Source organism: Harpia harpyja, chromosome 5, assembly GCF_026419915.1.
Source record: "Harpia harpyja isolate bHarHar1 chromosome 5, bHarHar1 primary haplotype, whole genome shotgun sequence".
In the NCBI taxonomy this organism is placed as follows: Eukaryota; Metazoa; Chordata; class Aves; order Accipitriformes; family Accipitridae; genus Harpia; species Harpia harpyja.
The window spans coordinates 35874503-35888998 of record NC_068944.1 but is presented as its reverse complement, the minus strand read 5'-3'; the positions used below and the strand labels follow the sequence as shown (position 1 = coordinate 35888998).

Below are 14496 nucleotides of genomic sequence, written 5' to 3'. Positions count from 1 at the left end.
TCCTCCTACACCTGGTGCTGTCAGGTAGATCACTCAAATGTGACGGAGACTGTTTTTTAGTCAATATGGCATTGAAGTGGGAAAGAACCTGCGATTGAACTGGACAGGTTTCTCCTCGTAGAGAAATCTTATAATGCAGTTAGAAAAAAGGAATAAACTAGGTGCATTTTCTGTAAATATCAGTGCAAACATTCTTCCATCAGCCAAAATATTCTGTTCCTTATTACCAGGTGTGCACTTTGAAAATGGCAATCTGTAAATACAGCTTGTTGTCACACCAGCCTCCCAGGACAGTTGCTTATTTGGTCAGCTGACACTCTGAAATAAAAACAAGATGGAAGTGTTCTTTCTAAGTGTTCCGTTTGCATGGCAAGCAATTAGTATCTGGTTTTAAATGGATTTTCTACTGGCCAGTGTCAAGTATTTTCTGTTTCATTTCCCTGGACAATCAAATACAAGTATGTCCGTCAACAAAGAGGATGTTTTCTTTGGAACATCAAGGTCTCATTGTGATGAGAGAAAATTCCATCCTGGTTTTTATACCTTCAGTTTTGAAGTATTAATGCTGATTACATGTAGTGTGTGTCAAATTTTCAACTGCTGAAAAACTACATCACTTCACTATGGCCACTGAAGACAAGGGGATTTATACCAGCCAAGGGTCTGATCTGGTACTTGTATTTATGCTGCAGAGAAAAGTGACTTCATGTCTTGGGTTGGACTTAATAGGTGGTGCTAAGCAGAGGTGTTATGAATTGTCTGAAATGCCTTTCTTGAAAATTTGTATAAATGTTTTGTGTAAAAAAAAAAAATTTCTCCTTCTGCTTTTTGAATGCATTTACACAGATGGTTACAAACTGAGAGTTTTATCTTATTACTGAAAGGGACTTTTTCCATTTTACTAAGAGAATGCAGAGGGTGCGTATCAGTGCACATAAACCATTGTTCTCTATTTCTGCTCTGATTGAATAGTTTTGTATTTATTCTTTGAGAGAACTCTTACTGTTTTGACTATAAAGTAAATTGAGAGATGGATATTTTTATTTTTTCCAAGGTAGTTTACATATGTTTAGATTTTTAGTTATATTTCTTTAAATAGTTAAAGACTCAGACCTATGAGATGCTGTTCTCCTCCAATTCTCACTGAGGTCCTTGCAAGTTCAGGAAGACCAACATCTCACAGGTTCAAGCTCAAATTACTGCTGTGTTTTTGGGGGGGGGGGTGTTGGGGTGTGGTTTGGGTTTTTTTGGTTGTTTTTTTTTTTTTTTTAACTTACTTGGGTAGTCACACTGAGCTCTAGTGCTTTCCCTCTTTAAGATTAAGGCAAGGTTATATTGCTGCTTCAAGGTAAGAGAGGAAGGTGCAGGAGGAGAACTTACCTCTGAGCCCCAATGGAGGGATTCATCAACCTAGTTTGTGACAGGTTTATCCCTTAATACACCTTGATTTCAAAAACTTTGGATGCTCCCTGGTCTCTTGTTCTTGTTTAATTCCCTATTACCTTAAACTCCCTTACTAGGCTGCTGTACTAGAAGAGAGGTCCATACCCTAAAATTTGCATTGCTGAGGAAGAATAAGCCAATCAAAAATTGCTTTTCTTTCTCTAGGTTATCTCCCTCACACCAAAATGGAAATCTCACTGCTCTAAACTCCCAGCGCCTCCTTTGTGTTCTCAGATTTCCAGACCTCTCAGAAGGTGCTATGAGAACGAACGAATTGTGAGAGAATCCTCTGTGCTGGATGCTCTCTGCCCTTTGAGAATTGGGGTCTGCCTTCTCTGTCCCCACCATCTGGAGCAGCTGTGTGCCTTGTTTGAGAATGGGTTGGGGAAGAAAACACGGGGGATTTAAAACTGGAGATGGACTGTTATCTTGTACATGTTTTCTAAGGAATCCAAAAGTAATTTTAGTCTACTGATGGAATGAGGTGAGATACCTTTAACCGAAGGACTTTAACCTCTACCATCTCCAGCGTTGTTTAACCCTAGCCTGGGTACTGTTTTAGCCAACTGTTGGATATATCATGAAATGTATCTCTGTGTTCAATTATATCAGTTTGACTGCCCAAAGTAATCACAGCACTATCAAAGACACCTATGGCTGCTTGGTAAGAGCTTGGGTAGCCATAATTTAATACAAAAAATATGACTTTCTGGTTCATATGGATAAGGTTCATAAGGACTGAAAGGTGCTATTCTGCTGTTCTTGGGTAGTCAATGGGATCTGATTTTGCTAATATCAAGTTACTGTGGGGAATCAAATCCTTGAACAGGACAGTCGGTCAGTGTCCAGATGGCAACAGGAGTTTCCGTTGCAAAGGTTCTCACAGTGGTGGTGTTGGCTAGACCAGATGAGACTCTCTGAATTGTGCTTTACTGCATAGTTCTTGCATCCTTGCTCCTTGGGACCACTCCAGCACACACATGATCCATCCCTAGTGATTATCTTGAGCTACATACAAACCATCTCCTAACTACCTAAATTGAGTACAAAAGACTGTCCTACATGATCGTTTCTGCATCTGCAGGAAGTTTCTTCTGACTGCTTACAAGTGACTGGCTACTTACAGGTCTCCTCTGACCACCTGCAATCTATGTAGAGTTGGATCAATTTTGCAGCCTTGGAGTCTCTGGAAGGGCCATATTCTTCACTCTGTATGTTAATGAGCACATTGAAACATAAACTTGTCTAGGCACAGCACATCCTGCCTGGAGGAATCCACAGAACTGTCCAAATCCCGCCTGGAGAGCATCGATTAGTCAAATACTTAATTGAGAAAGGGGAGTAGGAGTTGAGTTGAACAGTTTGTCTTTTGTTGGTTCACTGTTTCAAGTCAGTCTAATGTAGCATCTATGCAGATGCCTAGGTGTGGAGTTTCTGGATCTCCTGGGGAGAGAGAGGTCCTTCTCTATATATTGATAAAAACAAATTTAGTCCATTATAAAAATGTCCCTAAAAAGCAATGAATCAAAACCAGAGGAAAAATAATGGCACATGTTCTTGCTTCTTATCCAGCTAGATAGTATCTATGATTCATATAAAAGTACATGCTCATATTACTGAATGCTAATAAGTAATTTTTAAAAAAAAAAAAGTCCAGGGATTTAAGCAAGCATCTGGAAAGCTACTTTTCACAATAGTGGAAAAGCTACTGTATGCCTTAAGAGTAATGTTGAGGTACTGGAATAAGTACGTCTATCATACCTTTTCCACTCCAAGGCATGCCTATCTGACATTCAGATTATGAGGCATTTCTGTATGTAACCTTATAAATGCAAAGGAGTGTGAAGGTCAGGAATGAACATTATTTCTCTGGTTAAAAGCACCTCAGATGATATTTGGCTTAGTTGTAACATTTACAGTATTTGCTGATCTCTCAGTAGAAAGGTGGGCTACCAAGAAAATAGCCTTCCCATAGGAGGAATATTTAAAATCTAAGCCACGAATGTCAAATTTAAAAACAAAGCAAAACCCCAACCAAATTAAAAAAAGAAAAAAAACCAAACACAAGAATACACAGAAAAGAAGATTGTAGACAATGATTTTATACTTTTATCCTCATTTTATGCTAAAGCACAATGACATTTTCTCAGCTCAAAGTGCAAAGATTCTATTACTTAAATGTAATTACTTAGACATAATGCTTCCTCCTTGCACACATTACAATCAGGCAGGTGTGCAAGCCTTAACTTGTCCTCCGGGCTGAGTTGCATGGCCACAGCATGAAGCTTTCACAGTAACTACACAGCCTGTGAAACCCTGCGCTGTAATGCTAGCTGACAGCCAGTTGGAGTGAGTGCACAGATGTGGATCATCATAGTCCAGTTATTTTTCAGTAAATACTTCGGGCCTCATCCAAACACCATTAGAGCAATGAAAACCACCTATTGGTTTCAGTAAGCTTTACGTAAGGTTATGTAACTCTTGCAATTGCTGTTCTCTCTTCAGATCCCCCCAGTAACGATAACCAGTGAGTTGGAAGAAAGAGATTCTGTCCTTATCTACTAATGTCACAAGAGGCTTGCAACTGGGGTCAAGCTCCAAGTAAATCTCTGAATCTATATTTTATTAATTTAGAAATATTTGGGGCTGCAACATACTCCCACTGAAGTGTGTGGCAGTTTGTCAACTGAAATATGAACAGGAAGCTTGGTGCTTATGCTTCTTTCTCTTCATTGACAAATGTGGCACGCAGGCTTTCCGCACCAAGCAGCGTACTATTTTAGGTAGAGAAGAATTACAATATATGTTAATGAACTCACCCACACATATGCACATGCTGTAGGCATAGTTATCAGACTGCCCACTTAGTGAGTTAAGAGGAAGAGCTCTTTGAAATTTTTTTTTTTTTTTATTACTGGAGATTTGGCATCTTGTAGTGGGGTGACTGAAAGGTTGAGAGTTTACAAATGCAAGACAGAGGTTAGCAGAGACGAGACTGGCAGCCACACAGAATAAACCAGCTTCTTACGTCACTGCTGAGGCCAAGTCTGTCAAAGGCTTAAGTGGATAAAATTGCAAGAGAAAGTAGTATCCTTCTATGAGTTTAAATAACAATTCTGAGATGCTTTTATGTAAAATGTCCAGAAATTGAGTGCCTTTACCCATTTTATTTTTCCAGAGGAGCAGCAGCTCAGAGGAGCTGGGTTCATCTATCCAGATTAAAGCATTGCTTTACATTTCAAAAGGAATGTCTGAAAGTGTATCACACCCACATAATAACAGGTAATGGTGCCTTGATCATGTCACCTGTAACCGAGGTCTCTTTCTACCAAGGGCTTAGATGTCTTCTGCTCCTTTTTCTTTGGTATTCAGTGCTGCACATTTGGCCACCAGATCAGCCCACTGTCTGCAAAAAACTTCCTGCACTAAAGTATTTTCTGACTTCCTTGTTAAGAAACGTAGTTACTTGGGGATTCAGTGGGATTTTTGTGTGGTGGTTTTTTTTTTTTTTAGAGGACACCTTGTATCTCCTCTAGTAGTGTTGTAAAGTATTTCTTTACTTTGGATTTTATCACAAGGGACTTCACTGAAAATGTTACTCTAACATGCAATTAGGAGGGTCACTCTGTCGTTATTTCTCCTGTAATATGGGAAAGACATGAGAGAATTTTTTACCAGTTGCATAGAAAAAGCAACAAAAGCAACCTGTGGCTCCGGTCCAGCCGTTTATGTGGGTGCTATGACAGTGGAGCAGTAAGAATGCGAGTATGGATATAACTTTGTCCCAGGCTGAGTCCCTTCACAAACCAGGTCACTGCAACTGCAATTAAGTTAAATCGGTGTCAGGTCCTTCTCTGCACAGCACAGACTGTCAGCATCCCTTGCTTTGTCTTCTGTGGCAGCCGGAGTCAGCCTTCACTGGCTCATCAGCTCTCAGAAGCAAAAAGAAACATGAAAAAACCCCAGGCTTCCCCAATGTTGCGAGTTTTACTGCTGCTTCAGCCCTGCTTTGGCTGGCTTTAATGTCAGCGGAAGTATTTGCTTTTAGTTATTTTTATGCAGCTCGCTTTAAAAAAAAAAAAAATTAAAAAAAATTCATTCAGCCTAATATTTTACAAACCTCTTTACCATGCAAACAGCGAAACCGGTGCACGTAACAGATTGCTCTGCTCACTCCCATCATCTCCTACTGAGCGCTTGGTTGCATTGTGCTTAATTATGAATGGTCTCCAAAAAGCCCATTTTACTGTACTATGAAGTGACTCATATCACACAGAAGCTCTGACAACTCGCGCTGGGTACTGGAGTCACATGGCGCTGTATTAGTCGGTGACTCATTTCATATTGTACTCCGTGCTGAGATCTGACTCATATCGAACTGTGCGAGAAGCTGACTGACATTGTACTGGTCTGAAAGCTGGTTTGAATCGGGATGACTCACCCTGGAGTGCATTAAATAGTGATTCACGTACCGTTTCCTTTTGATTCCGATTGTCGCGATTCACTTCGGATTGTACTACGCTGGCATCTGCTTGCTCTGGCAGGGTGGGCACCGTGGTTGCTCAGCTCTAATGCCAGACAGAGCAGTGTCAGCCAGGAGGAGTGTTACCAAAGTCAATTTAGAGCTGAAGTAAGGTCAGAATTTGACTTAGCGCACCGTCATTTTGGTCATGACACTTTCTGGACATCTTTGCTTCACCTGGCTATGACAAATTTTGAAACATGCCTATAAACAGAAAGTTAAGAGTCATGAACCTCAAGCTAAGAATATTCTAGCTTCTGAATGCTAGGAGCTCTCTGCAGTATTTGCAAGACCTGCTGCCTCCTTGGGATGACTTTTCTTAGTGACAAAAAGATGGGATGAATTTTTATAAGTGACTGAGTGCTGGTAGTTGCCTACGCTTCGGGTTCATCAGCTTGTGCGACCTGGGCTCCAAGAGACACAGAAGCCTTGTACTCTGAAAACTCCTTCCTGGTACTTCAAGCTGAGCCCTCAAACATCCCTACTCACTTTGAAAAACGTGCACTGTTCTTTCCAAGGAGCAGAGGTGTGTGACAGCTGAGGCGTTGCTTCCATCATTAACTATTTGGGACCCAGGGTAAAGATATCAAAATAAATATTGATGGGGGGGGCTAGATAAGAAATTAAAGGGGAAATAAAGTAACTGTTCTCCCATCTTAGAGCATTTTATAAAACATAGTGCTGGATTTACATTCAGTTGGCTTGAACCTGCTCTTAGTTTACAAAGACACTCCTAATTTTAACCTGACCACAGCTCTGCCTTGCCTAGCTGATAGTGATTTCGGTGCTCCTTTTAGTTGAACTAGTGGTGGCTGGTTTTTGGTCCTGTAGTACAGCAACGGCGTTACCGGCACCACAATACACAGCTCCGCGCTGGATCTGATGCCGATGCTCTGTTTGTGCAGTGGGCGCAGAGGTACAAGGAGAGACTCCGCACCGTTATGTCATACCAACGGCACTGTACGAAAAGTTTTGATCTTACATTTTCAACAGCAAAAATGAAATAATGCAACGGTTGCATCAAGTAAATTACATCGGTATCAAATCACTTTAACTCTTACTGGCACGTACAAGGATAATCTTATTTCACCTTCTGCAGTTGCGTCCAATTTTCATTACCTGCTTTTTCTGACCGACTGCCGCTAACTAACAACAGAGCTCAGGAAGGGCTCTTTCTCTCGCCCGCGGATGCACTAAGCGGCGGGCTGAGACTGGAAGAGTCCCTATGGAAACACTTGCCTGTTGCTACTCGTCTCCGAGTTCGCAGGGGAGCCGAGGGCCCCGAGCCCGGCGGTGCCGCAGGACTCCCTTCACCAAGGGCCGGGGGGGTGACGGACGCTGCCCTAGTTTCATCCGCACTCCCGAAAAGAGGAGGAAGGGTCCCCGGGCGCAGGGCGGGAGCCCGGCCGAGGCGTTACCCGCGCTGGGGCGAGGGAGGCGGCATGGAGCGGGGCGCGATCCCGCCCCGGGGAGCGGCGGCGGGGCCGAGCCCGTGGGGCGGGGTCGTGCCCTCGCTCCCGGGGCCGGCGGCAGCCGGGTGCTACCGGGGCCCTGCGCTGGGGAGCCGGCGGGGAGGGTCGGGGCGGTGCGAGCCTCAGCGTCCCGGCTGGCGGCTCCCGACCCTCCGGGAGACCGGGGGAAGGGCCTTTGGCGCCGGGTTCCTCCCGCGGAGGGCGGCCGCGGCCGCTCGCCCGCCCCGGCCGCGGGGGCCGCCGCCGGCAGCGCCGCCCGTCCCGTCCCGTCCCGTCCCGCTGCAGCCGGCTGCGGCGCGGGGGGTCGCGGCTGCCGGCGAGGAGCCCGCGCCTGCCCGGGCCGCGCGCGGTGCCCGGCGGCCGTCGGGCGGGACCGAGCGGTACTTACGGTGTCGGCGGCGGCGCCCCGCCGGGAGACCTCGCCCGCTTCCCCTCCGGTAGCGGCGGGCTGCGCGCCCGGGGACGGCGGCTCGCCAGCCCCGCGCATGCGCCCGGCCCTCGCGGGCTCCTCTCACGCTGCCGGCCGCAGTTGCGGGTGGGCTTCGCTCGCCGTGGCCGGAGCCGGGGCCGGGGGGGGGGGAGGCGGGACGGACACCGAGGCCGGCAGCCCGCGCTCCTCGCCCCGGCCCCGGCAAGACGGGGCGGGCCGCCGCCGGGCCGCCCGCGGCGAGGCGAGCACCGGGGCCCGCTGCGGCTCAGGGGCGGTTTGCAGCGGGAGCAGCGGCCGCACGGTGGCGGGGGGCTGGGGAGGGCGCGGGGGGAGCCATGGGGTCGGCGCCGGGGGGAGAAGCGCCGGAGACGCCGGCTTGAGGGTGTGCGTGTGCGAGCGAGTGTGTGTGCGCCCAGGGGAGGGAGTGGGAAGGGCTTGAAGAGGCGGCGGAGCCGCCGTGGGGCTCGGTCCCGGTGCCTTAAGGATCATGGATGCCTTAGATGAGAGCCGCGCTTATAAACCCGGGACTGGAGCACGCTCGCATTTTAAGTAACCGCAGGGATACCTCTCCCCTCCCCCCCCCCCCCCCAGCCGCCTCCTGTCCTCCGGAGGCGCGCAGCTCGCCGCCGCCGGGCTCCCTCGGTCTAGTCCTCCCGCTTTAGCGGGGCACGGCGTTGCCCGGCTGCGGCAGCCGCGCAGCGCGGCGCCGGGAAGGCGTGTGTGCCCGGCCCCGCGCGGGACGGCGGGCAGGGGCCGCCGGGCTTGGCGCTCCGCCCGCTTCTCCGGGGCGGCTCTCTCGGCAGCGCCCTTGCCACCACCGCCACGTTTTGGGGTCTGTCTCCCCGATAACGTCCCGCCACCGCAGCACCCCGGGCAGTCCCCAACGCCGCCTGCCGGGAGGGCGCAACGCGGCCGTCGGCGGGACGAGGGTTAACGGGACCCCGGGCAGGGCGACACGGTCTCCCCGTGAAAACGAGGCCGATGCGGTGCATGAACGCGTCCCTGCCTCCGGTTACCGGGAGACCCGGCGGGCAGCCCTGCCGTCGGGGCTGCTCCCTTCCCGCCCGCGCACCGGGTGCGGAGCACAGCGGCCGCAGGACCCGCCTTGCTGGAGCCAGCGGACCCGGGGAGCGACGGGGACGGCAGACGGGGAGCGGTGGGCTTTGCCTGCGGAGCCCGGGGCTCTCAGCCGGGGGGGGCTCACCCAGCGCCCCCGAGACTCCCACGCCGGTGCCGGCTGGGGGCACGTGGGCGGACAGCGGCTTCCCCGGCGCGGGGAGGAGGAGGAGGAGGAGGAGGAAGGGGCGGACGCGGCCCCAGGAGCGGTACTCACAGCGCCGGGCGGCTCGGGGGCAGCGCGGGGCTGCGGCGGCGCGGCTCCGTGGCACGCCGGGCATCTCTGGCGCTCCGGCGGGAGGCGGCTGGGCGGCGGCGGGGCCGGGGCGGGGGCCGGCGGCGGCTCAGCCCAGCGGCCCCGCAGCAGGGCGGCGAGCGGGCAGCGGGCGGCCGCCCCACTCCCGGCCAGCAGCGCCGCCAAGCCCGCAGGGCCGAAGCGGGGAGGCCCCGGGGCGTCTCGACGGGGCGCCGAGACGAAGCGCGGGCAGGGCCGGCGGGCGGGGAGCTGCGGCCGCAGGAAGGGGCTGGAGAGCAGAGCTGACAGCGGGGCGAGGGGCCCGGCAGGCCTCGGAGGCTGCGGCGTGCGGGGGAGGTGTGGGAGCGGGGGAACGGGGCGGGGGGGGGGGGAGAGAGAGAGAGAGAAACACAAAATAAGCATTACCGGGGGGGGCAGGCGGGCGCCCTGCACAGCCCAGCCCCGAGCGGAGCCCCTCCACCGCGGTGCTAATCCGAAGGGTGGCAGACTTGAATGCCCACCGGTCGGTCCCCGGGTGCTCGGGGCTGCCCCTCACCACCTCGCAGGCACGCTCTGTGTTTTTAACTTTCCTAAGCCGGCCCTTTAGGTGGGGACTGGAGGAGACTTCTCCTGCCGAGCGAGCGCCCCTTGGGGTTCGGGGCTGGCCACAGTGCCAGAGCAGCACGAGGACGAGGTTGGCCACTTAACAACCTACGCGCCAAGAGCACCCCCCCAAACCCCCCCACCCAAAAAGCCAACCACAGTCGGCGGGAGGAGCTGCGGCGGCGGGCCGGCACCTCGGAGCGGAGCGGAGCGGAGCGGGACGCAGCTGCCCCCCCCGCGCCGCCGCCGCCCGGCCCTGTCCAGGGTCCTGAATCTGCCCCCCCCGCCTCCCGCCCCTCCCGTGGCTCGGGAGGGGCCGGGCAGCTCGGCGAGCCCGCTCCGGTCTGCAAGCGGCTGGGCAGCACGATCTTCCCCTTCCCTGTGAGTGTCAGTGCCCTGGAGAGAGGAAGCTGCCAGGTAACAGCATGAGGCCGGAACAGGAACGGACAGAAATCACTGCCATTCGGGCTCTGCCTCCCTTGTCTCCAGCAATGATTTCTGCCCGTTCCTGTTCAGGGCTCCGTTTTTTCAACAAGGCCCAGCCCTTCCCGAAGCATCTTCCCCATTTCTGGCCTACGACCATTCTCTTGACGTTAAAGAGACAGAGAGGAACTGAAGTCTGCACAGTGTGAAGAAAGCCCTTCCCACAGTGATGGCGCTGCCCTTGGAAGGCCAAAGCCACCGCTGCTGCTGCAAGGGGAGAACAGGGCTGTGGTGCCGATGGTGCCAGGGGAAGGTGCTCGTTAGAGCTGAGACCTGCAGGGAAAGCTGCCATTCCTGCACATAAGGAGAGCTTGCTGTTGCTTAGCAGCAGAGAGTTCCCCTAGGTCTGTTCGGAGAGGTGAACTAGGGTGGAAGCTGGACAATGTTCCCAGGAGAGTGGAAAAAATAGAAAGGTTGATTCCTGCCCCACACCCCCACTTAGTATTTCTCCTGCCTGGTGGCAAGGAGTCCTTCTGCAAATCTCTGCCCTTTTGGTCATGGCACAAAGCACACGACTGGGATGTTAAATACACTTCGGTGCTGAATTACAATTGTCAAGGCCCAGACAGGACCTGTGGAGGTATTATAGGCTTGACAATTAGGATTAAATGATACTGCCACACTCCTCAGCAGGGAAAAAGGAAGAAAGTCTCAGTAAGTGTACCAAGGTGGTTCTTCACGTGTCCTGAGACCAAGAGCAAAACACCTGGTAACACCACTGGCCTTTGAATCCAGCTCCTAGTCACTCTGCCAGGAAGGGCAGTCATTTCTCAGAGCGGTGAGTGGATGTGACTCCCCTAAGCCCTCTCTAGGCTACATTAATGGTGCATAATTATAGTGCGTAGTATTGTATAAAAAGATGGTAGTCATGCTCCCTAGCATGAATGGTGTTAGACAAAAAAAGCCACCCGAGCTGAGCCTCTTCCAGTGCTTGGTGTTTGTAGACAACTCTACCTAGCTCTGTAGACAGGTACATCTGCATCATTGCATAGGTGCACAGCCACCTAAATCCTGAAACCACTGAGTGGCTTGGAGACTTAAAGTCCTCTCAAAATTGGTAAAATAGGCATCTTCTTCTCCTTCCTCACTGAATAATGGATGCAGGCTGATGTCTGAATAATATGCAGAACTGCATAAACGAATGCTTGGACTTTGTTGAAACGGGGTTTAAAGCTGAGGGACTTTAAGAGCTGAGAGACACAGACTGAACCCCTTCCTCTGCCTAAAAGGAATTTGAGCATGCATTTCTCATGTGTGAAGGAAAATTCCCTCAGTCATCAGAGTAGCTTGCTCTGCACATGCATGTCTGTGACTGTACTCTTAGTCCCCACTGCTGCCCTACTTTGTACAGGTTCATTCAAGTTCACTAGGACAGAGAGAAACCAACATGTGAACAACTTCACAATCTAGTTAGGCATGGGAGTATTGGGCCTGGGCCTTGGTTCTATTCCAAAAAAATACCTTATGGAAAATGGAGTGTTTACACATGAACTGTGTATTTAATAAAATTATCCCATGTAGTGGCACCTTTGTTTGTAACATACAAGGTAAATATTAAATCAGGATTCAATTTCAATATTGATATTAGCTGCTAGAATGTAAGGCATTAGAAAATAAAAAAAGATCTCTTTACTAGACTTTCCTGAACATTTCACATTAAGTCTACATAAGTTATTGATAAACTTTTAGGAGGGAAGTCTATCCAGCATGCAGTAGTTTTCTTTTATTCTACATCAGAAAGGAATGGCTTTATCTGAGGGTGCCCTTGCTATTTAATATTGTCCCTTTGTATGTTTCGAGTCCAGCCTCTCTCTTTCCGCAGACTTGTGCCAGTTAATATATTTTCCTAATTTTGCCTTTGTGGAAATGAAGAAACCTGTTATTGTTGTTGTTATTACTACTACTATTATTATTTTATTACTACTGAGAACTTGTATGGCAGCTTTTTTTTTAATTTGTTCTCATTTAAAATGTTAAGAACAGGTTATAAGAAAGGCAATATAGAACATGTATCTGTATTTTAATAACACTGTATTCCAACATTCTTGCAGTCACACTTCAATGGGTGACATAATGCTCATACTAGTTCTTTTGGGGCCTGTTTTGCTTTAAGGTGTTAGGACAGATTGCTGGGCCTCACATCTGAACTCCTGCTCCTTGCCCAAGGAGAGGTCATACACATTTGTATGGTGGCTTATGGGTACTAGTCTATTTTAGTGTTTCCTGCTCACTTCAGTTGTTAAATAGAGAGTTTCTAGACCATTGAATGGAGCTGATTCATAGTGAATTAGGGAGCAATTCAAACAGAAAGTAAGAATCCATTTTCAACTATTTTCATTGGCAGGAAAGTGCACTTGTTACAAATCACTTTGAAGACTGATAGGCTTTTCTGGGAGAGGAGATATTTTCTGAAGTAAAATGAGTCTCCAGGGTCTTTAGTTGAACTTAGATTTTCTTTATATATCAGCAGTATTCTAGTATTTGCTTTATCTTATTCCTTAATAAAAATTTAAAATGTAAAATATATATATATACACTTTAAAAAGATGCATTTTAAGTAACCATATTTTGAAGTGAACATAATGCCAGTGATATTATGGGAAACAGCTTTGTTGAACTTTTAAATATGTATATTCTTTCAACATCAGTTCCTTACAGGTGTAAGTAACTTAACTTAATGGATCTGTTAGCAATTAATTTCAAATAGAAGATGTAGGTTCAGTGTTGATGGGAGGCAGAATAAACCGGAATCTTCAAACATATAAAACTAACCATAGATCTGCATGGGTCCACAGAGCACTAACAAACTTATCCCACATGCAGGTATGCCTGTTAGTATTTGATTTTTCATCAACGTTAATAGCAATGCATTAATTTGCCAGTAGAATTTATTTTGTGTAAGCCCAAGCGTGAAAGTCACAGTGAGAATTTCCTCCCAATGCCATGTCATTTGTACTGCCAAAATGTAACTGTTCAGTAGCATATAGGTAGAGCATAGGGTTTCTCTTAGTCTTTTGCTGGAGGATAAAGTTTCCTCAAAGTCCCATGCTAAAACCTGTGATTGCATTATGTTAGGACTAATGCTTGAAATGTTATCATAATGGTTAGACTTGGCTTAGATCTCAGTGTAGCCAGAATTGTTTGCTATTGATGGCTCTGCTTAGTACTTTGCTAATTATTTCAGCACCGTAAGGTTATTTTCTAGGGTGATGTACTTTCTGAGCGTTGGCCAATCTCAGATGTATGTTCTGCCAAAACTCTCAGCCTCAGTATTTATGTCAGTCAGCCTCTACTCCAAAGTCTCAGGAAGTCTGGAAATTAGCCTCTGCTGTCTCCACTCGCAACTCTGTTTCTTTTCCACTCCTACATATCACACCTTTGTTACTTCCAAGGAAGAGGAAGCTTAAAGAGAAATAATCTTTGAGATGGAATTAAGTATTAGAAATAAGGAGATGTTTTCCAGTAACAGGACTGAATGCTGGGTTTTAGAGCACCAGCGTCATCTCAGCGAGGGCTCTGCTCCCCATTCTGGCCCCAGTCCAGCTGATGCATGCAGGCACCATGGGGTTCGTGAGCCCTCGGATGGAGTTCTGTGCCACAACTCGTGTGCTTAAAATCCTTGGTGACTCAGAGTTTCTGGCAGATTGACAGACTACCCAGGAAGCCGGCAGCTTGGGCAAAGAAGGTCTAATTAGAAATTGCAATATGACACATTTAAAAAATGAACCCTCTGCTGAAGTGCGACTGCATTAAGAAACTGTGTCTTTCATTTGCTAAGTTTGGCAAATTGAAGACTCACTATATTCTGTCTGACCCTCTCACCTTCTGTATGTCAATAAATAGTTAAAAATGTAATGCCATCTACATTTTTTTTAAATCATGAGGTTAACATACATCTCTAATTCTATCCTCTAACCTTTTTTTTTTTTCCCCATAAACCTTTGAATTATTTGGAATCATTAAAAAAACCTACAGGTTTGGGTTGATTTAAAAAAAAAAAAATTCTCCCATCACAACAATGTTTTGTTAGTGTATGTCCCAACGACATCAGAGAACATGTACCAAAGATCTGGGCAAACTGTTGACCAGAAAAAGACTAGCTTCTACGCATAAAAATCGTGAGTTTCAAGATGATGGAAGGAAGCTACTCAGTAACTCTCATTACAACCTTCCAGAAGGTGTCACTGTGCAC

The 14496-nt window shown here is 48.5% G+C and overlaps 1 protein-coding gene across 3 annotated transcripts in view; it reads right to left on the bottom strand.

Moving 5' to 3' along the window:
* RGS20 (regulator of G protein signaling 20) overlaps window positions 1-14496 on the bottom strand; it is a 47972-nt gene that overhangs the window by 12907 nt on the left and 20569 nt on the right. The window contains exon 2 of one of the 3 annotated variants that reach the window (XM_052786978.1): window positions 9201-9557. The exons of 1 other annotated variant lie outside the window; for it this stretch is intronic. Coding sequence is in view for 1 of the 2 variants with exons in the window: in XM_052786977.1 (XP_052642937.1) it covers window positions 7826-7924 (99 nt within the window). In the remaining variant the exon portion in view is untranslated. Of the gene's footprint in view, window positions 1-7825; window positions 7974-9200; window positions 9558-14496 lie in introns of those variants that run through there. One more of the 3 variants, XM_052786977.1, reaches the window with a different exon arrangement.